The sequence below is a fragment of the Colius striatus genome, chromosome 2, assembly GCF_028858725.1.
Source record: "Colius striatus isolate bColStr4 chromosome 2, bColStr4.1.hap1, whole genome shotgun sequence".
Taxonomy (NCBI): Eukaryota; Metazoa; Chordata; class Aves; order Coliiformes; family Coliidae; genus Colius; species Colius striatus.
This window is the reverse complement of record NC_084760.1, coordinates 109,827,325-109,853,311: the sequence shown is the minus strand read 5'-3', so window position 1 is coordinate 109,853,311 and position 25,987 is coordinate 109,827,325. Positions and strand designations below refer to the sequence as shown.

At 41.4% G+C, this 25,987-nt stretch overlaps 1 protein-coding gene across 2 annotated transcripts in view; it reads left to right on the top strand.

The window, feature by feature from the left end:
- PHACTR2 (phosphatase and actin regulator 2) overlaps positions 1-25,987 on the top strand; it is an 81,527-nt gene that overhangs the window by 39,612 nt on the left and 15,928 nt on the right. The window contains exons 4-9 of one of the 2 annotated variants that reach the window (XM_061989051.1): positions 792-950; positions 11,385-11,621; positions 15,214-15,763; positions 17,357-17,556; positions 19,417-19,573; positions 22,454-22,509. In XM_061989051.1, coding sequence (XP_061845035.1) covers positions 792-950; positions 11,385-11,621; positions 15,214-15,763; positions 17,357-17,556; positions 19,417-19,573; positions 22,454-22,509 — 1,359 coding nt within the window. The remainder of the gene's footprint in view (positions 1-791; positions 951-11,384; positions 11,622-15,213; positions 15,764-17,356; positions 17,557-19,416; positions 19,574-22,453; positions 22,510-25,987) is intronic. The other variant, XM_061989052.1, reaches the window with a different exon arrangement.

Genomic DNA, 25,987 nt, shown 5'->3' with positions numbered 1-25,987 from the left:
ATAGCACACAGAAAGGAAGAGGATGAGAAAAAGAGAGCAAAATTACCACAATTAATGAGGGAATCAACTAGGTAGATTTGCATAATTTTGGGATGGACAGCAACAGAATCCTGCAGAAGGAAAGCAATCCTCTGCATGAACTGCAGGTGTGAGCAACATAGGGATAACAAGCCTTAGAAATGACCAAAGAAGAAAATAATCAGCAAATTAAAATGTGTGGAGCAGAGAATAGAAATCAGAAAACAGGGGAAGAGAGAAAGCTGTGAGCCAACAAGAGTATGTAACATATTTCAGGAATATAAAGTCAAATGAGGAAGAGAAAGATTTTTTTCTTTTTTCAGGAAAAACCCTTCATAGCTGAGGTAGTCTGGATAAGTAAAATCATCAGAGCTGGGAAAGAAATTGACTTGTGGAATTTAATAATGGTATGATACGTGATATAGAAGACTTCACCTTGGTTCTTAAGACTGAATAATGACTTTGTGGCCTATTGTTTTCATTAATTGGGCACACATATTCTGAGAACTTCTGTCTGAATTCCTGGCTGATTTACCTACTGGGATGCACCACAGTAGTCCTGCAGAGGTGTCCATCCAAAGAACCTGGAAGCCTATAGAGTTCCTTTACAGAGTTACTTTTCAGAGCAGATCTACAGCCTGATGTTTCACATTTCAGTAAGTCCTTCTGCTTTGCTTTCATGGAAGCTTAAAAGCAGAAGGATGCTGTGTGTTGTCAACCAGGTGCTAAGAAAACAGTTAAACTAGGCAATATCTTTTTAATTTTCATTTCAGATGGTGATGTAACAGTAAATTTTGAAACTTCAAATGGACATACCATAGCCATTGGTGAAGAAACCATACAGGAAGAAAATGTGGTAAAAGCCAGTGGAGATAATGGTCCTTTATCAGAGAAGGCATCAGCATTGGAAGGAAAAAAGGAAGAACAAAAAGGTAAATGAGCACATGCTTCACAAGTTGTTTTTCACCTCCTTAAGATATTAGAATGTTCTTCCATTAGCATCCATACATGTTGTGAGTTCTGTTCTGTCACAAGGATACCAGCAGAACCTACCCAGAAGATAAGACTTGGGAAACATCAATATTTCGTCACTGGTAGGCGTGTCTTTTATCATGGATATAGTAAGGTCATAAAGAGAGACACGGTGTGGGCATGAAAATGTGTGGATATAGTAAGGTCATAAAGAGAGGCATGGTGTGGGCATTAAAATGTGTGCAGGGATGTTCAGTTTCTAAATTCAGCGTGAACCTTGTAGCCACGGGCAAGCTTTGGTTTCAGGTTTTCCTTTTGCAAAAGAAGGCACCGAGGGCGTATGCATCACCTTGCAGTATCACTGTAGAAGTGGTTCATAAGTTGAACATTCAAGTTACTCAAGCCACATAAATCCATATATCATTTTGAAAGTAACTTCAGCAACTCATTCCTATTGGTTTTCATTGAATCTTAAACAGATCAGCTCTCCAGAAATATTCAAGGGACTATATCACACTGAAAACTGAACCTAAGTCATTTATGGAAGATGTGCTTTATGACTGTAGGATTTTCTGCAGATGAATTGCAGCAAGTAATGCTAAATATTTAGCAGTCTGGGAATCCATTTTAATCCTGTTACCTTTACTCAGATCTACTTTGGTAACAAGAATTTGACTGAGTAAGGGAAAAAACCCAAAGATTAATACAGAATCAAAGGATTTGGACCAGTTTTATTTTCTTTCTCTAATATGTTGACTAATGCACCACTTCTTTTCCCTGTCAAAGTGTTCTTAAATACTATTCTGTTCATTGGATTTTCCTAGAGGAAAGAGCAAGGATACAAAAGATCAAGAACTTCATGACTTGCTGTTAGTCTGCGCAGACTTTCCAGTGTCTTCTAGTAACCTCTACCTAGTAATGAATGAGCCTCTGGAGGTTGAGAGGGTCAGTTTGGCTAAGACAAAAACTTGAATTCTTCTCTTGAGCTATGTAAATCATTTGAGCATGTAGAAAGTGGCTGGATGTCCAAGGAGAACTGCCTTTCCTATGAGATTTCTAGGACTTCCTGTCTCCCAACAAGACAGAAATAAAAGGTTAGCCCGTTTCATGACATTTAAATACGTCTATCTTTTGGTGCCAACTAGAACCAGATGTGTATTGGGTCAGGGGAAGAGTTATAAAAGCCATGGAAAACCTTTAAAATGGTTCAGGTTAACTTTGGGGTTAGATCAGACCACTTGTTATTTTATGCATCTCTAAATACAGCCTTTTGGAACTGTCAGGTCTTGGAAGTTTTCCTAAGGTACGGGGTTTTTTTTTTTGGAGACACATACTTCTAACACTCTTGATGTGCTCTCTAGCTAACTTTGCAGAATGTAGAACTCCAATGAATCAGAAAAAGTTCACTGTGTATTTCAAGCATGTTACCAAGTTCTGCACTTCCTATATATTGTCAGCCTTACAGGGAGAAATTGAAACTTATTGCTGCACAGGAGTGGACTCAATGCAGAGGAATATATAGCTACCACTTCAGTCCTTCTCAAAAAATGAAGTATATATGGAAGAGAGAGAAGGAAAACAAAAAATGAGCAAACCTGGTATTCTAGGCTTCACAGAATGTCAATATTACTGTATAGAAGCAGCAAAACACTTCAAATATACTTTCCTCTTAGCTCTAGTGAAATCCTTCTGTGTATAAACATTTTGAGTCCTCTGGAAAGGTAGATGTATTGCAGAGGAATAGTCTACCCAAAAAAAGGTAATAAGGGTCAATTCCACACATCAGCAATGGTGTTACACAGTGCAAATCCAATGCTGCTCACTGGATAGTGAATACACTTCAGTTATTCTTGACTTTATAGCACATTAAGGAAGAAGGTGAGCCAGTCTGTTGAACTCGGTGGAAGAATAAAGCTCACTGCATCTCACAGATGCACCTCACCTGACAGGTTAATCCTTGGTGATTTTTTGTGGTGGATTCAGTAGGTATACATTACACCAACATCCACTGGCAGAGCAAGGAATTAACAGCTGTAGAGCGGAGGTTTGCTAAGGCTAGCAGAGAATCAAAATGAGAGCAGAAGCAGGAATACCTAGGTCACTGTCTTCTGCTCAGACCAGAAAACATGCTGGTACTTCAGATTCCAGCCCTCTACCATGAGAACTGAGATAAGTGGAGTGTCTACTAGCCCAGGCTATCAGCAGTAATGGATAGAGGGAGTTTACCTTTAGTGAGGCTGATGTTAGGCTTTTTAGAGTCGTGAACTCTTATGTGTAAACCTTGAGTGAAGCTACATACAAGACCTTAGGACAGTATTAATTCCTGCTGTGTAGTAGCATGATCTGCTGCAGTTCCACCTCCATCTGAATCAAAATGTTTCAAAAAATCTCAGCCCCTGAAAGTTATGAGGTTACTTCAAAATGCTTTTATTAAATGCTTAAAAAAAAGACTTTTCTGGAATTGTGGTGGTCTTTCCTTACTCTCTTGTTCAAGTGGATCTTGAAAGTGGCCTTCTCATGTAAATATCATGCTGACTGCTGGAGCTGGAAGCTTAAAAAGAAGTGATATAGGCATATTGTGATAATAATGGTGAGTTGGCAATGATGCCTGGTAGAATATGGAATATTTGAGGAGTTAAAAGAAATTAAAGGGAAAAAAAAGTTGTTATGGTGTGAATCATAGAAATACAGGGAGAGCAATAGGCTCAGCCATGCAATGTAAAACTGAGTTAAGAAGAAGCAAGCAAAGAAGATGACCCTTAAAAGCAATTCCCTGGGCTGCCAGGCAGTTCTATAAACCATGTACTCGTCTACTGCCTGTCAGCTCACAGGTGCCTTTTGTATTTGGTGGAAAAATTCTTTTTGGCAATTTAATAGTGTAACTGTTACTGTTTGTAACATTGATAAGATGTCAGTTACCCAAGAGAGGCATTTAGAAGGAAATTTCTCCTTTATGGCAGGATAATAAGAAGCTGGTGACAGTGTTACATAACAAAAACCTCAGGTAATTGATGGATAAAGCTTTGCAGATGAGAAGTCAGAGAAATCTTTTTCCTAGATCGTTTATTCACATCATGTTTGTACTGGTTGAGTTCTGGATGATTTTGTTTTGACTAAGAAAAGTCACTCACATCTTTTTTTAGAAAATAAAGAACTAAACTGTAGCCATTCTCTGTGAGCAGCAAGTAGACAGCACGTCAAGGTACACCCTGGTTGTTTAGGCAGCAGACAGAACTGTACCACCATGCCAGGGCTCCTGATCTGCAGTAGCCCCAGCAGACTCCAGCACTCCAGGTTTCAGGTGGGATATGAACGTCACAAAGGGGATACAAGGAGTCTCTGTGCCACCTGCTCCCTATAGCAGTGTTAGAGAAGACCAAAATCCTCCTTAGGTATTAGGGACACAGTATGTCAATGCAGCATGCGTGCTGCACATTGTAAAACCTCCTGGTACTGTATCAGAGCTGCTTTTCTCCTTTCCAACCACCCAGGATGTCTCTGGCACATAAATGTACCACAGAATCCTAAGTTTGTATCTGAGTTCAATTTGTAAACTTAGGTCTTACTCATTTTTATCACAGCAAGTTCAGTCTTTTCATGATTCTTGTGGATGCTTCTGTGTTTCATTGTTAGCTTGAGCTTGAGGAAGTGAAAGGCTCAGTAACCATTAAGGCAGATATTGCCTGGAAAAAAAAGTAATCTTTCCTTTTTCATATCATCAGTCAGGTCTGTTAGATGCTGCTTTGATAAATGTGCTGCAGGAATCCAGAGCCCTGTTGCAGGTGCTGTGAGTGTTACAGGTGACATAGAGCATTAGCTTCTGGAATGCTCCTATGCTGTTTATAACAGACTGATCCTCTGATTTTCTCATGTCCTTCAGTGAAGGAAACAATTTGTAGTCCTATTTCCAGGTGAATTCATGGGCTATATATATGCATAATGCTTTTCTTTCCCAGCAGGATAACTCTAATATGAGAGTTGGTAAAGTTTATTCCAGGTTTTAGTCTTCAGAGGTTCTTTTTGTTATACTTTATCTGCTCTCCCTTCAATCTGACATTAAATTCAGTCTTTTATTTTTCTCATGGGTAACTCAAATAAAGGAGGTTGGAGGCACAAGCACTGTCTGGTCTTATGAGCATGGATCATTGCTGACCAACTCTTTAGTTTGTTTACCAAGAAATGTTCATCAAAGTAAAATATGCTGCGTTCCTTCTCTCAGAGATCTTTGCTCTATTTCCCCAAGTGGAACAGAACCTGTTGAATTTAAGGTAGTAAGCCTTATCTTCCAAGATCTCAGACAAGAGCCTGCTTTCTCTCAGAAAGCTAATCCTTCAAACCACTCACTACAAGAGACAGAGCAGACTTTCTTCCCTTTTGTGGGCCTAGCTGACTTCTGTGCTTCTGAGCTCTGTAGATTGCTGATGTTAGCACCATAGGCCTTGGTTTCATTGGGTTTTTTTCTGCCTGACTCCCAAAGAATCTCTCACTTCATCTGAGTTACTTGCTGGCTAAAGCTAGTTCTTCTAAGAATAGTATACCTTCAATTCATCACCTGAACTATGTAGATGAAGCCAAATCCAAATCTTCTTAAAAGGAAAGCTACTCTAGATAAAGCTGTATTTGGGCAGAGCCTGTCCACTAAGTCAGCCAGGCTGGCTTGTGCCAGTAGGCTTGACATGAGAGGCACAGGCTTTCACTGGCAAAAGTTGAGTGGCAGAGGAAAGTTGCTGATTTGTAAAGCTGATTTTTCTTTTATAGGAAAGATATCCTAACGTGGCTTCAGAAATAAGATTGTAGGCATTATATTCATTAACTAACCATTAATTACTTGAGCATATCTATACAGAAGAAGTAAGGGAATGTAGAAGCCTACATGCCATTCACTTTCCAAGTCTCCCACAGACCAAGAAATGGTAAAAGTACGCTGCTGACAGTGAAAATGGTTTAGGCAGTCTCTCATGATTTAACAGCTTACTTTTTATGCAAAACTTGGATAGTTAGCAATGAAAAATGGCAGTCAGGGAGGGTTTTTTCCTTTTTTCTTGGAACCAATGCAAAATATCTGATAATGGTTGCTTTAGGTCAGACGTTGCACATGTCTCTTTCTCTCCCATTTTCTACTCTTTCTCTGTTATAAGACCTGTTGTTTATGGTGCTATTGAAATCATGGAGTAAGATCTGCAAGTCTGCAGACATACAGATCTGCTCATCCATCTCCAAGAAAGATGATTTCAAAACTGCAGAGAGGGCTGCAAAAAGCATCATGAGACAGCTGTTCTTGTTCAGCCTAGCAAAACAGAGCCCAAGAGAGCCTGAGTGTGTTTGATGAATGTAACAAGTTGGGATATAGCCAGGAGAGAACATGGCTAAAGGACAATGCTGGCACAAGTAGAAAGGAATAAGCAGTGGCTTGAAATACATTTAGACTGGAAATTAAAGGAAGCTTTCTAGCAATTAGAATGGCTCTTTTCTTGAACAGAATTTTAGTAGGAATAGTAGGAACAAAAGATGGGCCTGGTTAAACCTGAAGTTTATGAAAGGATTTGAGTGAGTTGACCACCTGTATCAGCACAGTCAATGAGTCCAAAAAACGAGACAAAAGGCACCTTGTCTTGCCCTATGTCCCGTGATTCTGAAGGACAGTTTCTTGAGGTCTCTACATAGGCTGGAAAGGCAACTCGGGATTGTCAAAATTCTTACTGAGTTTCATTTTGTAGGGAATCATCCTGCAAAAGATGACAAATCATACATTATCTTGAACTTCCATTTTACACCAAGTTACTCCACTGTGTTGTGCTTGTCTTCCAGGAGGAGGGTGCTTTGCAGTTGATGTAGATTATATACTTGTGCTGCAGCACTGCTGGTTTTCCATGAGCTAGCTTCATGTCACTTCTCTAACTGTAGAAACAAAAATACAAGTACTGTATGTCCTGGAACAGAAAAGCTTTGGCCTTCAGTTCTTTAGAAGTTTGTGAAACTAAAGAAAAAATTCTTGTCTTATACAACCCCATCATGTCTGGCTTCTGAATCCATGCCCAGGGTTTTCATAGGTCCATTTGGTCCAGAGTTTGCAAAAGAATCCCATATTTAGCTTCCAGAATAAGTAATCTGCTTTTCCAGTGCATATGGCACACTGGCATCTCTCTGAAAGTCTTTGAGACTCAGTTCCCACAAGATCTGTTGTATACTGAGTTCCTTGTAACCCCAACCATCATTCAGGTGTTCACATGAGAACACAGCTTTCTTAAGAGTCTGGCCCGGGTCATAATTTGTGTAAATAAGAAAATCTGGTCAAAATAAACTTTCTTGAGAATCTGGCATGTGGAAAATTTATTCTAGGCATAAACATGTTATTGTTCCAAATGCTTAGTGAAACATTAACATTTGCTTTGTTTTCCTGTTTAAAGAGTAATTTATAGGTGGATTGCTTTTACAGCAGATGTCTTGTTCAAGGCAGCAGTGAATAAGATATTCCTATCTCACAGTCCTTTGGAGGCCTTTTGTTAAAAGGTTAGTTCATCATGAACTGATCACAGAATTCACAGATGTCTATATTAAGAAAAACAACAGCAATGGAAATATGTTGCAGCTGGTACTGAGGTACCTAGGGGATTAGCTTGAACAAGTAGATGGGTCAGAACTGATTCAGATGCCTCCTTGTTTTGGGAATAGATGCAAAAGGAAGAGCAGGCATGAAGATCAAAGGCCCATATTCAAGCAGAAGCCATTTACAGACATCAGAGCATCCCTATTAGTGTTCAAGATCAAGCCACTTTTATTAGTTATTTGTATTACTACAGTACTTATCTATATACCAGGAACGTACTGTAGTGTCTTACATGAATGCATAAAAACACCAAAAAGTTGCAATGGGCTTGCAGTAAAAGAGAAGACACTGTGGTTAGGCACTGAAAAACAAGAGGGAGCCAGACAAGGATAACCAGCACAATGCTGACAAAAATTTTCAGTTTTGGCATCACAACAGAAGGGAATTTGAGGGAGGACTGTCGGTGGTTCACAAAGCCTGAAGGGCAGCAGAAGAATAGCAGTGAAAAGCATCTGCTTCAAAACTTGGCTTGTCACTGGTCAGGTAGGGACTGCAAATGTCTGTCAGGAGCACAAAGGAAACTATAGTTTGGGCAAAATTAGACTGATAGCAAGAGCAGTCAAGTTTATATTTAACAAAAAGATAAAAGTAAAAAGGGATGAAGTTCATAGGATGCCAAGAGGGACAACATGGTCACACCACAGCTTTCCTCATGGCTCTGAGCAAAAAGATTTGTTGGTCCAAGGCCAAGGAAAGGACAAGTACATAATCATAGAATCATTTTGGCTGTAAGAAGCCTTTAAGGTCATTGAGTCCAGCCTTTGTCCTAGCTCTGTCAACCACTAGACCATTTCCCTAAGTGTAACATGCAACTATCTCTTAAACACTTCCAGGGACGGTGACTCCAGCACCTCCCTGGGCAGTGGAGACTCGGTGAGAGCTGGATCAGATCAGACAGGTTGCTGCTGTGCACAAAGAGTCTGCAAGTCTTTGCTGTGATGTACATAAAAGTATGGAAGGAGCTGTCCTAGGTGAAGGCGATATCCCAGTGATGGCAAGGTTATATAAACTGCCAGTTTTAATCACAACTGAAGTCTGCAGGCAAGAACTTTGATGTGAATGAACTGGTTTTCACTCATGGTTTTGAGTTGTTTCTCCAAAGGAAGATTGAAAATGATGCGTTTGTTGTTACTGAGATTGTTTGCAACTATAACATGCCTTATATTTTGTACTTAATCAGAAAAGACATTCTGATTCATGTTATTTAATGAGTTATATAGTTTAATGTAGATACAAATTTTAAATAAGTGCACTGTATTACTTTAGAATATGATGAATGGTGTCTTTTTATTAGGTTACTGTTCTCTTTCTACTATTTTCTCTACTAATATCATCGGAAACCAAACACAATAGCGGTGCTTTAAATAATTTCTTATTAGTGAATAAAACTATAGTGTGCTGGACCCATAAATAAGAGGCATATCAAAGAATTGTCTACAGTTCGTTCTGATGATCATGCCCTTCAAGAGCTTCAAAGTACAAAAATCTCATCTTCTCTTGCTGTGTTATTAATGGCATGAAAACTTTTAAATGTCCTGCTTTTTCAGCATTAAAGCAGTTTATCAGCGTTGAATGAAGGTAGGTAGAATTTCACAAGGAGATGCTTTTTGCTCTCAAAGGAGAGAACTAAATGTTGAAATATGTATGTTTCCTTCTTTTTCCAAAGTCTTTCACTGATCCAGAGCTCTTTCTCTGGAAAACAAACAAGCAGTACAGGAACCTGTGCTTGAAAGAGTCTGTCTGAAAGCAGTAAAAAGGTTGCTATGCAATGGTTGTTGCAAAGTGTTAGCGAAATCATATCAATCCATAATGGGCTGGAAATAAAGGAGGAAGATACTGGACAGTTAGTGTTAATTCCTTCAGTTCATGAAAAGACATGTATCGGTGTGTTACTTTTAATAATGGCAAGTGATGCGTTAGGTTCATGTTAAGAAGCCTTAAGATAGACTTTAAAAAGGATTTGTTTCTAAGATGAAGGAAGGCGTTGTTGTCCAACAAAATATTTGTTTTTCATCTACTAATCTTAAAATCTCTTGAGGTTTTTTTTGCAAGGGAAAGAAGAGAGCAGGGAATGGACAAGAATGGCCATTTAATGTGTGTAAAAGTGAGGCTCCAGTGATAACATGCTACAAGAAATTAATTGCCTTCCTCTTGAGTGATAGAAGTGACTGTTAGAAGTCCTTTCACTATTTGCTTGGCTTATTTCTTCCCTAAACACTGTAATTTTTAAAAATATGCTTTTGTTTTTACAGCATTCTTTTTTCTGGAGGGTTTAGGAAGGCTACCTTAAGATTGAATGTGTGCAGAGTTGGCATAACGGAATAGATGAAGATTTCCACCTGGGAACTTTAGCCTGTTACATAGGGATTATGTTGCAAAGTTTAATGTTGAGTATAAATCACAGAATCATAGAATGGTAGGGGTTGGAAGGGACCTTCAGAGATTATCTAGTCCAACCCCCCTGCAGAAGCAGGGTCACCTAGATCAGGTCACATAGGAACATGTCCAGGTGGGTCTTGAAGACCTCCAAGGAAGGAGACTCCACAGCCCCTCTGGGCAGCCTGTGCCAGGGCTCCCTCACCTCACAGTGAAAGAATTTTTTCTTATGTTTAAGTGGAACTTTTTGTGTTCCAGCTTCATCCCATTACCCCTTGTCCTGTTGCTAGCTACTAGAGAAAAAAGGGATGTCCCAACCTCCTGACACCCACCCTTTAGATATTTATAAATGTTAATAAGATCTCCCCTCAGTCTCCTCCAGACTAAACAGCCCCAGTTCCTGCAGCTTTACTTGTATGAAAGATGTTCCATACCCCTGATCACCTTGGTGGCCCTGTGCTGGATTACGATTGACATTAGACATGCACTTTTAAAATTAGTTTCCTGGTCATCCCCACTTAGCTTTCTTTGGTTTGCAGACCACACAAGCCAAGGTTTCTTTTGAATCAAACTAAGCCAAAAGATTCATTCACAAACTTGTGCTCTCACCACTGCTGACCGTGCAGCCTCCAGAACTAGCCTGAAACTCAAAATAAAGTCTCCTGCAATGCACAGTTGTGCACGCTGGGTGCTTAGTGCTACGTCTTTCATTCTGCAGAGCCATTCTTATTGCACTATATAAGGTAGATGCAGTCCAAATTCCTGATGGCTAAGGAACTGATGAAGGTGCAGTCTTGTAACAGTACCCACAGAGCTTGCAGGAGAGGAGAGCATTCCCATAGCAAATTATATTCCATTTGTTTTAGTTTCATCTCTTTCCGAAGAGTGGAAATACCCTGGGGAAGATACCAAAATAAAGTTGCTATGAACAAGCAGTCTGCAGCTTAGGAGAACGGCTTGCTTCAGGGAAAACTTAAGCTGCATAGCCATATTTGAACCTGTGGCTGAGAGAATGGCCCTGTTCACATTCAGATTCACATGAATCTGAGTTTTATAGCCTGTCGATCTCAGAGGGCTGGAAAGAAGTTGAGGGAATTGCTAAAGGAGTAAATGTTTAGTTTGCAGCCAGCAGTCTAATTTGGGGTACTGAATGTTGAGGATGGTCCTTGGAAGTGTAGAATAGATGAGACAGAATTGTTGGGAAAAAGTATTCCGTGAGAAAGACTTGAATTGAGATTTTGTTGGGTTTTTTCCTGAGATAATACTTCGATAAGAAGCAGAACCTGAAAAATTCTCTCCTGATTCCTAAGTGCTCAAGCAGCAAAAAGTAGTCATTGTTGTCATGCTTGCTGTTGGATGTATGTGGCATATATCTATGTCAGCTGGCTTCTGTTCACTTTCTTGTCCATAGAGAGCACTACTGATCACTGCCCTGAAATATCGGCATCCCATGCTCCACCACCACCCAAGCCTAAGCCTAAATCTAAAAAAGCTCCACCACCACCAAAAAATGCTATTGCTGCTTCCACCACTACCAGCCATAAGAGTAATGAAGCATCTCATGCTAAAAAAAAGGGAAAGGCTCCTGCTAAGCAGCCTCCTCTCCCACCGCCTAAGCCAACAAGCCACAGTGCAAATCGAGAAGCTGGTGAGTACTGCGCAGGCAGTGCCAGTTATGGTGGGTGCATGTGCATGAGGGTGCTTGGCTTCATCTTGTGGTAATTTCTGCCTTTATACTTAGCAGCCTTCCTGAAGAGCATGCCATGGATGTTTTTAGCTAGCTTTCCACTGAGCTCTGGTTCTGCTGTCTGCAAACACCTCAGACAAAGGACAAATCACTTGACTGTTTAATGAACGTATGCATGACACCAAGCACATCTAAGACAATATTGAATTCCCTCTTCAAGTGTGAATGCTGTCAACAAAATGACCCAGGTTACTGCTGAGGAATCAGCAGGGGAGAAAGGTGACTTCTGAAACCAAACATATGAGTTGCCCGAAAGTAAAACTGCTTCTTCTGATGGGGATATCAACTATTCCAATTAGTTTGGCAAGATCCTAAGAACTCAAAGAGATAAAGGATCAAACCATGAAGGTGACTTTAAAGGCTGTTGAGTGGATGTTGTTTTACCTAAAAAAAAAAGAATTATAACTCATTAGAAATGGCCAGGCTTCCCAGAGCTAGTTGATGACTTGCTGTGATTCTGAATATACACTGGAAATGGAAAATGTTGATCAGCAGGGACATAGCAGATGTGTTTAACACTACGTTTTTAAACCAAAATTCTGCAGTGATGCTAGATTGAAGATTATAGGTAGCTGTGCTTAATGTACTGATCTCGAGTTTGAGTGCCAGTAATGACCAACAATGACCAAAATTGAAACACAAGCAGTATTGTGATGAACAGATTGTATATATGCGTTGGCAAACTTAGGCAAGCCTTGTGTTTTCAATCCTCCATCAGTCTGTGAAAGAGAGTTTCAGTCTCTCCAGTTTTCTCTCCCAAGTGTACCTCTTCATAGCTTGTACATTTTGGCACGTTTTGTATTTGAAACACACAGAAGAGGACGGTTTGAAAACATTGCAAGACTGATAGAATTACAATAATAACTTTGCCATAAAATACCCATTAACTTGGTATTAACTGTCCTTATGACATCAGACAACCACGAGAATAAACATTTGGAAAACCCAGAATTTGCTGTTGTGTTTCACATGCAGGTGGAAAACTGAGGTTCTTCCTAGGTGAAGCCACCTTGTAACAGCTGACCTTTCAGGAAAAAAAAAAGACATCACATAAAGAAATGTTTATACCAGTGGTTGGAAACAAGCTCTCAGGTGTCTGAGTTCTTAAAGTACATTCAGATTCCAGATTTGGTTTTTAGTAGCCTTGCTGATATGTCATGCAATACCTTGAAATCATTTGGGTGTAAAAAGATATATATCCATGTATCCCTTATGTAAAACAGTACTTATTCTTCTGGTAATTTCTTCCAACATTAAAAGTACACTGTGTGCATTTGAAGTGGGGCAATAGCTAATAAGTAGAGCTGATTTGGAATAGTATTAGTACAAGAGGTTTGTCAAATCTCTGTGAAAGTGAACACATGATACAGCTAGTGATCCAGTTCCATGAAAGAGAAGAGGAATATGAGCCATGGCTCTCCTGAAGGCACCACAGCAGATTTCCACACTGAAATAGTGGAACTGAGAGAAGGGGAGTTAAACATAGGCATGGACATGTGCCAGAAGGCAAATAACAACCATGAAACTTTTCATTTAATCAAAATTCAAATCTTCTACTGAAAAAGAAGCATGACAGAAAATTGTCAGCAAGCCCAGTCAAAACCAACAATAGCAACAGCACTTTTGACCCATGTGAAAGTGCAAGGGGGTGTTCCCCAGGAGAAATCTCTCTGTGTCTGATTGCAGGTCTGGAAAGGTTCTGAGAATAATGTAAGGTTTTTTTTCAATGGAAACATCTTTTGACATTTTCCCAGCAACAATTACAGTGTGTCTGTGTATTATGCTGGAGTTCTGAAGTGTAAGCATGTAACTGGTTCTGTTGGCCTCCAGCTTATATTGAAGTGCTTTTGCTGAACCAGAACCACAGCCCTTTCTTACTTCCACCCACTTACTCAGTAAGGTTTCTGCTTTGAGCCACCATCTGTTTCCACTGCAATTATGAGCTGCTGCCTATACCTTTCCCTTGCTTCCTTTTGATTTGCTGGTAAGTTAAATCAGGGCTTCGTACCTGATGTGGATGATGTGTGTGGTATCAGTAGATTCGGTATAGTGCCTTTTACAGATACTGTGCAGCACAAAGAGGGACAATGTTTGACCTGAAGTTTCAGTGGATTTTTCTGGATGTACCAAAAGCTTTACAACACTCTAAATGTTTATAAACCATAACACTCAGCTACAGAAGAAAACAGTAGAAGTGTCTTTTGAATTATCTTCCATCTTCTTTGAGACTGAGAACGGTCTCACCATGGAAGCTATTTTTATATCATGAGCTTATTATGGCCAGCATCTGTATTTTGGTTTTATCCTAATCTGCTGGGGTTTTGTTTTTCTTTCAATGCTTGTAAGTAAAGTAGGCCTTTCAACAGTTTTCTATTACAGCGTTCTGTTTTACTCAGTAAGCTTAGCCGCAAGGCTGCTGTGTAGCTTTATAATGCTTTCATTTGTTCTCTGGAGGCTAATGCATTTTTACTACAGCAGAAATGTTTGAGTTGGATGCATTTTTATGAAAAAGACTGAATCAGAAGATGATTGTCATTTTTATTGCCTTTTAAATAAAAGAAGTTTGAAGCTCCCGATCCAGACGGTGGGTGAATCAATACAGCAGTGAGAAACGTGGCTGGAATGCACATGGGCATGCAGGCTGACTGAAGTCTCTTGCAAACTAGGTCATTATACATGTAGGTTTCAGTATGGTAGGTATTGCAGGATTAAACAGCAGCATCACTGGCCAGCTGGTGTCAGAACCTTGTTTCACTATGTTTTCAAGGCTACCTGAGTTGGTCACTGGTAAGACGAAGACCTCCCGTACATACAGGAGGCCTTCAATGCCTCCTCCCTTCTGGAGATCATTTGTGAAGAGTGAGATCAGTGATTTCTGCCTCTGTTTTGTGAACATTCCCAGCTGGACTTGAAAGTGCATCTTGTTTTGCTGTCCCTCTGCTGCTCCCTGTTAACTAAGATCACGCCACTTGCAATAACATTGTGAAAGGTAATTGGCCAACATCCATAATGGTCCTGAGGTGTTCATTGAAAAGCTTGAGGAAAATCGTGCTGTTCTCCAAGTGCTAAGACCAAAAATTCACATAATAGAAAAGATCAGGTAATTTTCTCTGTCCAGTAGCTGGTTTTTTGTTTGTTTGTTTTTAATAAGGCACTAAACACATTTGGAATAAGTAGTTGGCATTTTAGGTGATGCCCAGGCAAGTTGTAATGGGCCAATGCAGGATGCTAGAATAAAACCGTCACCCATTTGCAAGGTTGATCCCTTCCACTGTTCTTGGGCAAGTGTTCATCGTTTTACTTTTTCCCACCTCAAAGGTGAAATTTGAACTGCAACATTTACTCAGCCATATAGATGAAGTATTGTAGAAGTATCAAGTGGGTTTCTTTTTTGAATTTCTCAAATATCAGCACATGTCAATCCATGCAGAAAGAATGGTGGCCAAAATTGTAGCTGCAAGACCGTAAAATGCTCTTTCTTTTCTTATTTTAGCTAGTTCCTCTCATGCAAAAAAAGCACCAGTCTCCAAGTCCTCTTCGTCACCATCTCCTTCATCCACATCATCTCATCCCAAAGCCTCTAAGGAGACTTCCAGCAAATCGGGGACATCAGGGACTCCCAGGGGCAAGAAAAAAACTGGGAAGCAGTCAGCCCCACGAACAGCACCGGATGGGGCTGCATCTTCCCCCTTAGGTGCCACAGCCAACAGGTTGGAAGCGAAGCCAGAAAAACCTGAGCCTGAGCAACCTCCAATAGTCCTTTCCAGAACACAGGAAGCAGACCAACCAAACAAGCTCGTTGTTCCCCCTCCTCCCACTGCTGCCCCTCCTCCACCTCCACTTCCACCTCCTTTTCCTGCTGCAACTGGTCAGGCTGCTGTCTCCTCAGATGCCCAGGATGTGTCAGATGCCTGCACGGCAGGGACAGCCATCCCTGGATCAGATGCTAAACCTCTTCTCCAGGCTGAACATGGCACTGACAAGAGCCTGAGCAGTATGGCCCTAGACAGTAGTCCAGATGTTAGTGGAGAAGACACAAAAAGGTAAGACAGGATGGCTGTTGTGTTTGAGTGGTAAGACTCACGTTTCTTCACGTAAGGGATGCTGTAGGCTCATGGGCTCTTCTGTTTCTTCTGCTACCTGGTAAGAGCTCGTGTTGCAACCCACCACAATTCAGTCCTTGCCAATGCATTTGAGCCATTCACCTGAAAGTACCTCATGTTTCTCCAGAAGGTCATTGCTTGTAACCTGTGTCATTGTGTGGCTTGGTGTGGCTGCTGCAGCCAGCAGTTCAGCCAGTAGCTGGTAACACTTTCATTTCTCTCTCATAGAGACAAACAAGAAATGATGCTGAATTACAAAGGTGTTTTACTGTTTTTTGTGGATATCATTAAATCTCTCACTTCTAAAGCTCTCAATTAAATAGCTGAATTTATTTGCACACTTGAAAATGACAGTTTGGGGCTTTGGTCAGTATCTGTTTGGTCTGTCACTGCCTAATAGCTTGTCTGAGTCTCAGATACTATAAAATCTAGTCAAGGGAAAGGTCATAATTACATTTTTTTAAGTGAAATAGTTGGCAGCAGAAAAGAAACTGGATTATTTATCTTTTCCCAGGCATACGAGCAAGCATCTTTCATAACAAGCCAAGAGGATTTAGTCTAGATGCCAGTGGCCTAGAGACTTCTTAAAAAGTCCTTACTACTGTATCTGTGCCAACATTACGTTCCTGGGCTGCCTCTTCTCTTTCTCTACCATACCTTTACATAAAAAATTTGCTGCCAATTTTTATGTTCATCAGTCCTGGAGATAAACACTGTTTAGTCTGGAGAAGAGGAGACTGAGGGGAGATCTCATTAACATTTACAAACATCTAAAGGGTGGGTGTCAGGAGGGTGGGACATCCCTTTTTTCTATAGTAGCTAGCAACAGGACAAGGGGTAATGGGATCAAGCTGGAACACAAAAAATTCCACTTAAATATAAGAAAAAAACTATTTCACTGTGAGGTGAGGGAGCCCTGGCACAGGCTGCCCAGAGGGGTTGTGGAGACTCCTTCCTTGGAGGTCTTCAAGACCCACCTAGACATGTTCCTATGTGACCTGATCTAGGTGAACCTGCTTGGTTGGACTAGATGATCTCTAAAGGTCCCTTCCAACCCTACCATTCTATGATTCTTTGATTCTATGATTTAGGACTCAACAGCAGCAAAAATATATTTACAATAAACAGTTAGGTGTCCAGAACAGGAAGCTTTACGCTCCCATCTGCTCTCTGACTTGCTTCTCTCACCCACAACTTTATGAGCTGTTTCTCTTTTCTTAGTGGCTTTTATGTGCTGTTGGTCCCATCCCACAAGAAATAAAAAAGAAGTAAAATTTTTCTTTATGCAGGCCTTGCAGCACATGGTTCTAGATTGTTGGCATCTTTATTTCCTAATGTGCATACGTTGCAGACACACGTACACATCTGACTACTTCATATATGGTTTATCTGTGCAAGTGTTTTTCAAAGTGAAAAGTTAGTTTGACTAACAGAACTTTCATTTTCATGCTTGATTATACAGTCAATCTCCTATTTTGTGTTCTGTGCTTCTTGCATTAATGTGACACAGTTAACCTGCTTACAAATTAACAGCTTGGCTGCCAAAGAAGAGCAGGAAGTGGAGGCACCTGACCAGGCACATTCTGAACCAGCAGAGGAGGCTTCTGATGCTGCTGCCCCTCCTGAGAGTGAAAGTAGCAGAGAAAGCCACAGCAGCGACTCAGACTCTGATGGGCCAATACTGTACACAGATGATGACGATGATGACGATGATGATAGTGCAAGTGCTGAAAGTAAGCATCCCTCCAAGAAGTTACAAGCTGCCTTTTGCACATTGTGTTATTTGAGCAGGCCTGACCCATGCTAGTGCAAAGTAAAGAGAGGTATGTCTGCATGGGATGGTTTTAGATGCTCTAGTGTTTTACTACGATTGAGAAATGAGTTTCCCAATTCTCCCAGTGAACTGTGATCAGAAACCTGGGGAATGTGCAATAGTGACAGCAGATCAAGCATTACGTGGAATGGGTTCAGAAGAACATGAGGATGGAACAAGGCCTCCATGTCAAGGCATTGGCAAGCCATTGTTTTGTCTCGCCCATGTCATGAACCTGTGCCCTTAGAGCACCACTGAGGCTTTCAGCTGAAGTGCACTAGAAATCCCAGAGTTTCATGTGGGAGTTACACAGGCTGTGGTGAATGACAGGGGATGCCCGTCAGCAGCTTCGCTGTCTGAAAGTCATTTTTCCTCTTTGATCAGGATTTTCTAAGCATTGGAACACCTTAGCAGCCAGAGCAGATCACAGTGGATTACATCTAAGTTTACAGCTTTGAAATTTCCTCTGGGATCATGACTATATCATCACCCTAATTTGGCAGAAGTTGTTGCTGCTGCTGAAGGGGATTGTCCTGCCCACCTTCTGCCTAATCCTGGCTCCCAGCTGTTCATTCATCCCTTAGGCCAGCACTTATGTTTGGTTTTGCAACAGTGGCTGATTTTGAGCTGATTTTCAATAGAATCGATTCCCTGATCCAAATACTGGATGCATCTTTGCTGGGGCAAAAGAGAGGGAAGCAACAAACTGTCAGGGGCAGAGAGGAGGGCAATCCCACCTCTACTGCCTGCAAGGTGGCCACAGGACAGAATAAAATGACCATCAAACCATGGCTTGAGAACCTCGCCCACAGGCATTCAGGAAGAGGTGCTTCTCTGTGCTTAGTGAACACAAAAGTGCTATGTACTGAAGAGGAGGTGAGGAAAAATGCACATTTGAGAGTTTTTTCCCTTGGCTACTGGTGCAGCAGAAGGTGAGGTGCCGTATTGCTCAAGAGGATGAAGTCTTCTGCAGTTCTGTATTTGGTTTAAATATGATCCAAAGTGCTAGCAACCAAAAATTCACGTGTTCAGACAGCAGCATGTTATCTTAGGAGAAGTGAGCTGGGAGCTTGTGATCTTACCAGAGTGCTTTGTGTGGTGAAAATCTGATGGCCTAGGACATATGTAGCCCTCTCAGTCAGAATATCAAGAGACAAGGGAAGGACTAAAAGCCATGAAGAGTACTCCTTCCTGCACAATTGACTGAAGCATTGGCAACATGGCATGGCCCTTGTCCCTGCTATATCTGCTTTATGGGTGAATAGATTGCTTCAGTGCTTAGGTTACTTTACTAGCACTCAGAGTGCTTTTCTAAACTGTATTTTTTGTTTCAATTTACGAATTAAAGATGAAAAGCACTGTGCAAGAACTAAGGCTGAAAAAGAAACTGGGAGAATGAGGGAAATTAAGACAGGATGAGAGTAAACTGTTTAAGTCTGAAAAAAAAAAGAGCAGCAGGTTGGTAAATATCCTAAGCAGATAAAGAAACCAACCTGTAATGTATCAGACTTCAAAAACATGGAGTGTAGATTTGTTGGTTTTATCCTGTCACTTCACAGATGACAATCCTATATCAATTTGCCTGGTAGCTTTTTCATCCAAGCCTTTCAGCTTTGTATTGTTGTGAACTGAGCTAAACTATTTTTCCTTTTGATGTTAATTAAAATTCCTCTCCTGCATGTGGGAACAGGGCTGCTTTGGGGAAGTATTCAAGTTCTTAGTTTGTATCTGTAACTGAAGCATTAATGAACTAAATCTACCCTCCTCCTCCTTTCTCCAGGCTCTTTGGCAAGCAAAATTCGTCGTAGGGATACTCTTGCTATCAAACTTGGCAACAGACCGTCTAAGAAAGAATTAGAAGACAAAAACATCTTGCAGCGCACATCTGAAGAGGAGAGGCAGGAAATCAGACATCAGATTGGAACAAAGCTAGTGAGGTATCAATCGTGGGATAAAAGTGACTTCACTGGGCGGAGGTGGAGGAAGAGAATCTAGAACACTGGGTTCATGTTTTAAATGCAGCATGAGTAATGAAGGAGTTAAGAGAGCAGGAGGATGATGGGGAGGGCCAGAAGGACCAAGCTTTTTACCAAATTGGTTAGCAGGGACACAGTTGTATCTACCCATCTCAGATAGAGTGGTAGCTCCTGGCACACAGAACGTGCCTGTACATGTTCTGTCCTTCTGGCCCTCCCCGTCATCCTCCTGCTCTCTTAACTCCTTCATTACTCACGTGCTGGTTCTAGCAAAAGAAATGGAGGGAGGCTGAATTTTTAGGTCAATGTTTAGTGTTTTTTCTGTGCCCACCTTTGAGGCATGTCTTTTTCACACTGTTTACCTGTCGTGGGTTATGTGTTACTTTCTCTTCCTGAACCTGAGAACACTGCATTAAAAAGGACTGATTTTCACTTGCAATTTTACACGTTGGGTTTTTTTAAATCCTCACCAATGTTAATTTTGGCTCTCGTGGTCTCTGAGAAGAGACTACGTGTCTGGATTTTCCCAGACATGTCCTTGTTTCTCTTGTGCTCAGAAATGTTGTCCAGACAGATTTGGAGGATGTCCTGTGTTTGTTGAAGATGTCCAGATATTGGGAAGTCTGGGCAGTGCTGCTCCAGTAAAGAGTACAGCAGCCCTGCATCAGCTTTTAGATAAGCTGAGTTGCTCTGTGAACCAGGTGGCTGGCTAACTCATTTATTTCATGCCTGAACCATGAGTGTGATACATCTATTGTGTAGAGCCCAGAGATCATGTTTCTTCTTCTAATAAAGCGACGTGGGTGTTACCACCACTTTTCTGATGGAGTACTGGCTCCAGTGATCGCATCCTGCTTGTTGGTGCTCCCTCAGGGGCTTAAGCTACAGAAGCTGCTCCGGTTCGTGCCCTGAGCTCCTTGCCCAGGGACATTGCTAGTTCTGCTGGGAAGCTGGCACACTCGCTGCACACCTCTGCTTTGGTGGCAGGAGTCAATGTCCATGCATGTCAGGGTTGTGAAATCACAACCAAATTTGATGCTGGTTCCCTAAAAATTCCAGATGTGGTGGTCAGCACCTGGCAACATTGAGGTCTGATCATAGAATGGTAGGGGTTGGAAGGGACCTTTAGAGATCATCTAGTCCAACCCCCCTGCAGAAGCAGGTTCACCTAGATCAAGTCACATAGGAACACGTCCAGAGGGGTCTTGAAGACCTCCAAGGAAGGATACTCTACAACCTCACAGCTTGATCATGGTCAGGTCAGGCCTCAGCCTGGGACTTCCTATAGTGGGAGCTGGTTGCATGTAGTAAACCTACCAGTGCTCAGCAAAAAATCTGAAAGTCCAAGCATGGTTTGAATCAGATGGGTTTCATAAGGCTGAAGATAATCTGTAGGGAACTGTGTGAGGTTTGCTGGACAGAGAGGCATCTATCTTTAAGACATCTGCAAAATAAATTTTACTGCTGAAACTTTTCATGCTCTTTTTCTCAAGTCAACTTAATTTTGTAAACATAGAGACAACATCAGGAATGTTCTCCACTATACAAACCAGAAAATCAGTATCTTGGGTTTGGGATTTTTTTAGGCAGTTGTTATATATAGGAAACTAAATGAAATTTGGTTTCAATTGAAGCTCACAATTGTATTATACAAACAAATCAGTGAGGAATGCACAGCTTATGTCATGGAAGAACAGGAATTGCATTCCAAATATGTGAGAGAATTGTACAACTTGTCATCATGGCATTTGGTTCAACAAGGACAAGTGCAGAGTCCTGCATATGGGAAGGAACAACCCCACACACCAGTACAGGCTGGGGGTTGAACTGCTGAAGAGCAGCTCTGCAGAGAGAGACCTGGGAGTCCAGGTTGATAATAAACTGAACATGAGCCAGCAATGTGCCCTCATACCAGGAAGGCCAATGGCATCCTGGAATGCATCAAGAAGAATGTGGCCAGCAGGTCAAGGGAGGTTCTCCCCCTCTACTCTGCCCTGGGAGGCCTCATCTGGAGTCCCGTGTCCAGTTCTGGGCTCCTCAGCTCAAGAGGGACAGGGAACTGCTGGAGAGAGGCCAGTGCAGGGCCACCAAGATGATCAGGGGACTGGAACATCTTTCATACAAGGAAAGGCTGTGGGAACTGGGGCTGTTTAGTCTGGAGAAGAGGAGACTGAGGGAAGATCTTAGTAACATTTACAAATATCTAAAGGGTGGGTGTCAGGAGGTTGGGACATCCCTTTTTTCTATAGTAGCTAGCAACAGGACAAGGGGTAATGGGATGAAGCTGGAACACAAGAAGTTCCACTTAAACGTAAGAAAAAACAATTTCACTGTTGAGGTGAGGGAGCCCTGGCACAGGCTGCCCAGAGGGGTTGTGGAGTCTCCTTCCTTGGAGGTCTTCAAGACCCGCCTGGACATGTTCCTGTGCAACCTGATCTAGGTGACCCTGCTTCTGCAGGGAGTTGGACTAGATGATCTCTAAAGGTCCCTTCCAACCCCTACCATTCTATGATTCTATGGTGGTGCCTGGGAATAGAAATGGTTTATGAATCCTTTCATAAAATTATACCTGTAAATGAGGCATTTGAATTTGCTGGTACAATTTCTGTCATGTCATGCAAATGTCAGTTATTAATGTGTTTGAGTAACAGTAGTACATCTAAAACAAATGGACACTTGGTACTGTGGTTACAAGCACAGCTGCTATTACAGCCTGGAAATTACCTGTGTAGTTGAATACCTCTGCATGTCCGTATGAGAAAGACCTTTTAAGCTTTGTTATGAATCATAATGTATTATTTGGATCAGGTTTTAAATCGGTCATGTGCTTTGTTCTCACAGGAGACTTAGCCAGAGGCCTACAACCGAAGAGCTAGAGCAAAGAAATATCCTGAAGCGTAAGTATTTTATTCAGGTTTCAGCTATTATTTACTTGGAAAGTGAGCATATGTTGGATTCATATGGAAGCCAATCACTGTTGCTCCAGTGTTAGATCTGTAACTGGAGAGAAATTATGTTCTAGATAATAACATGGCAACACTAGATGTATGTACTAACCTGTAACGACAGCTGTGAAAACTACATTTATTCCATATGCTGAAGTTTGCTTGTCACAATCCCACTTCTTGAAGCAGGTCCCAAAGACCAGCAATGACTTAGATACTGCTTAGAGGTACTTCTAAGCTGGTTACACATCTGTCTGATTTTTATGAAGAGGAGGAGGGAATATCAGCAGGAGTTCAAAGGTGGGATATAAGGGCAGATGTTGGAAGGAGGAGTGGAAAGGAAAGATGAAGTGAAAGTGAATTGGGTTTATACCAGCTACTTCAGTGTGCTGGCCCTCATATCCAGTTCTGACATAAGTGTCTTCTGTATTGAAACCTGCATGAGACATTCTTACCTAATATCTTCCTGTTGATGATGAAATCCTTCCTCAATATCCCTGCTGAAAAATGTCAGTCTGTAATTCAAATAATGAGGGGCAGAGGAATGAAGTACTTTGGATGTTTACCTTCTGTTCCCATTCTCCTGTTCTCTCATTTGCTTATGTATGTTCTTGGACTGGCAAATGTTTCAGAACAGGCATTTTTTTGTCTGTCTTTATCAAATTTTCCATAACACAGATGTTACCTAAAGACTTACTCTAACAGTTGCCATGCCCAGCTCCATCTAACCCTGTGATCATTCTGCAAGCATAGCAAGTTCCTGATGCTTAAGTAGAGGAAATAAGGGAAGAAAATGCACGTGGAAGTCTTTCACATATATCAACAAATCAAAAAGCTCATCTATTATTAAGGTATAATAACTTTCAACCCTTGACTGAAAGAGCAGCAGGTATAATGCCATTCTTTCCAATGGTCATTCAGAAAAGTTGGAGTTGATCTGTACAACCCTAATGCATAGCACGCTAATGGAAGGAAAGAAAATGAGCTGTTTCCCTGATGAAGTTCATGGGCTGATCACTCTCGTCACCTGCTTAGGCCAGCAAATCAAGGAGACATAGCAATTATCAGCTTTCAGGCAACCATCTGTGCTAATGAAATCCCACTGCTGTTGTCCAAGCTCTCAGAAGCCAAGTAGAGCCATGTGTTACCGAAAAGGGAAGCTACAGTTCACACATTGTGGTGCACAAGAGACGTGTCAGCGGACTCCTGTCCAACACACAATGTGAATACTTGCTAAGAGTACAATTTCTGAACCTATAGATTACACAGATAAACAGAGAGGTAATTTGAAATGTTAATAGGGTTTTTTTTTCATATGACAAACCACTCATGCTGGGCTGTGTGAGAAATGTTCCTCCAAAACCTCTTCAGTGGGTCAGGATCCAACCACTGAGCTGGGAGCACCAGCTGGACTTCCTCACTGCCCTCTCTGTCTTGCTCATCTCAAGACAACTAACCTAGCAGTGAACCTGCAATATAGTTAATATCCTCTTTTGCCATAGTTTATTCCGTTCAGTGGTTTTGCAATAAGTAGCTCAAGACTGGAAAGCAGTTAATAGATTTCTTCTCCTGTTCCAGCTTGTTTACTTTAAGCTTTTGGCAGCATACCAGACTTTGCACTCAATGCCTCCCGCTGTCCTGCCCTCCTGCTGCCGGGGGGGTTGCCTTAAAGAGGCAAGGGAGAGCAAGAATTAGAAGCTGGAAAGCAGGATCACAGAGCCATTGGTGAGCACGTGGAGAACTCAAACCGACTTTTTACTTCTCACTGAGATGTAAAATATTTTGAGTTGATAGTGATCTGTAAGAAGCAAAGCAGGGATTTGTGGTGACATCTGCCTCTGAGCTCTTTCAGGATGCAAGTTCCTTCTCAGTGCTAAGGTAGTCGTGTTAGTTATCAAAATTATTACATTCCCTTCCCATGGATCGTTTGAAGATGTTTACCTCTCTTAAATGCCTTTGTTGCTGTAGGCAGCTTTTGTGAATAAGTTAAGATTTCTTTCAAAAGCTTCCTTCCTGCTGTTTTTAAGCAGTGGATGGGAAGAGGGAGCTATATTATTTAGTATATAAACTGCAGCTAAGGGCAAGTATGGCTATGAGTTCTATTTATTGGGCTTTGAGATCACATTAAGTGTTAAAGGTCCAAATGTTCAGGATTAAGTTCAGTCCAAATCTTTTAAGAGGTTCATTAAAAGCCTGTATTCTGTCTTTGGTTTGTATTTCGAGTTAGTGAGGAAATCTATCTTGCAAGAAGATTTTTATTTTCAGATAAACCAGTTACTGAAAATGCTGTGACTTAAGTGCAATCACAAGACATTGCAGGCAGGTTTCTACTAAAGCAATTTGGACAAAACTATCCAGGCTTCTGAGTCTTCCCTCACTAAACCAAAGTTACAACAACTCAAGGCTCTGCTTGAAAGAATAGGTAGAGCCCTGTATTTTTAACAAAGGTTTCTTGTGTACTGGCTTTGAGCCAGTGGTATTTATAGTATTGGATTGTAGCAAAGAAACTTCTTCCAGGAATTTCAGATTAAGATAACTTTGTTTTTTCCTGTGTTTGGAAGGGACAGTGAACTTGCACTGTGCACCTGCATGCCTGCCAGTACTGGCTTTGTAGAAAACAGGGTTTAGCTCTTGAAGCCAGTTAAGGAATATTAATGGTTACCTTTATTTGTAAAACTAGGAAAGAGAAACTGCTTTGTGTGTTACAGAGCACAGCAAGAGGCAAGCATGTTGTTTGTCTTTTCTTTCTCTTTCCCCAGCAAGCCCATAGAGAAGTCTAAACATAGCCAATCCCATAGGGACACAATGGAAAGTTTGGTTTTACGCTCTGGGAGTACTTGCTGGTCAAGAAAGGAGCAGACCTCAGGCAGAACGATTTCTCTCTTCTCTTTTCCCCTTCTGCTACAAAACAAACGTCCCACAGAACAAGTGACCAGATTTAATACAGCAAAAGTTGAAGGAGCAATAATGTATAGCTGCCAGAGAAGCTGCTGCTTCGGCTTTGACCAGTGGATTGTTTAACTTGAAGGCTACGATAAGGGATGCTGAAGGAAATTGCTTCACTTAGGAGTCAAATCCCAGTTTGACCTTCTACGAGCTGCAGGCAGGGGAGGAGGGAAACCATAGTTTTGCTGGGATCTAACTGGAGACTGCAGCAAGCAAAGGGTGCTTGCTGGGCTGGTCCTTTGCCAGTACAGCAGCAATGGGACATCTGAAGAGGGGACTTGCAGCTAGGAATGCTGTGTTTATATTTTCTTTCTCCACATCACACAGATTAGATCTGCTCTTAAGGTGGAAAGCAGTCAGAAGTGTGTTCCTATGCACTTACAGTGTTCCTGTTTGGACAAGTGAGTCAGTTCATACCTGCAGCTAAAACTTGGCCTTCTAGCTGGAATTTTCGACAATACCTGAAGGAAACAGGAGCACCAGA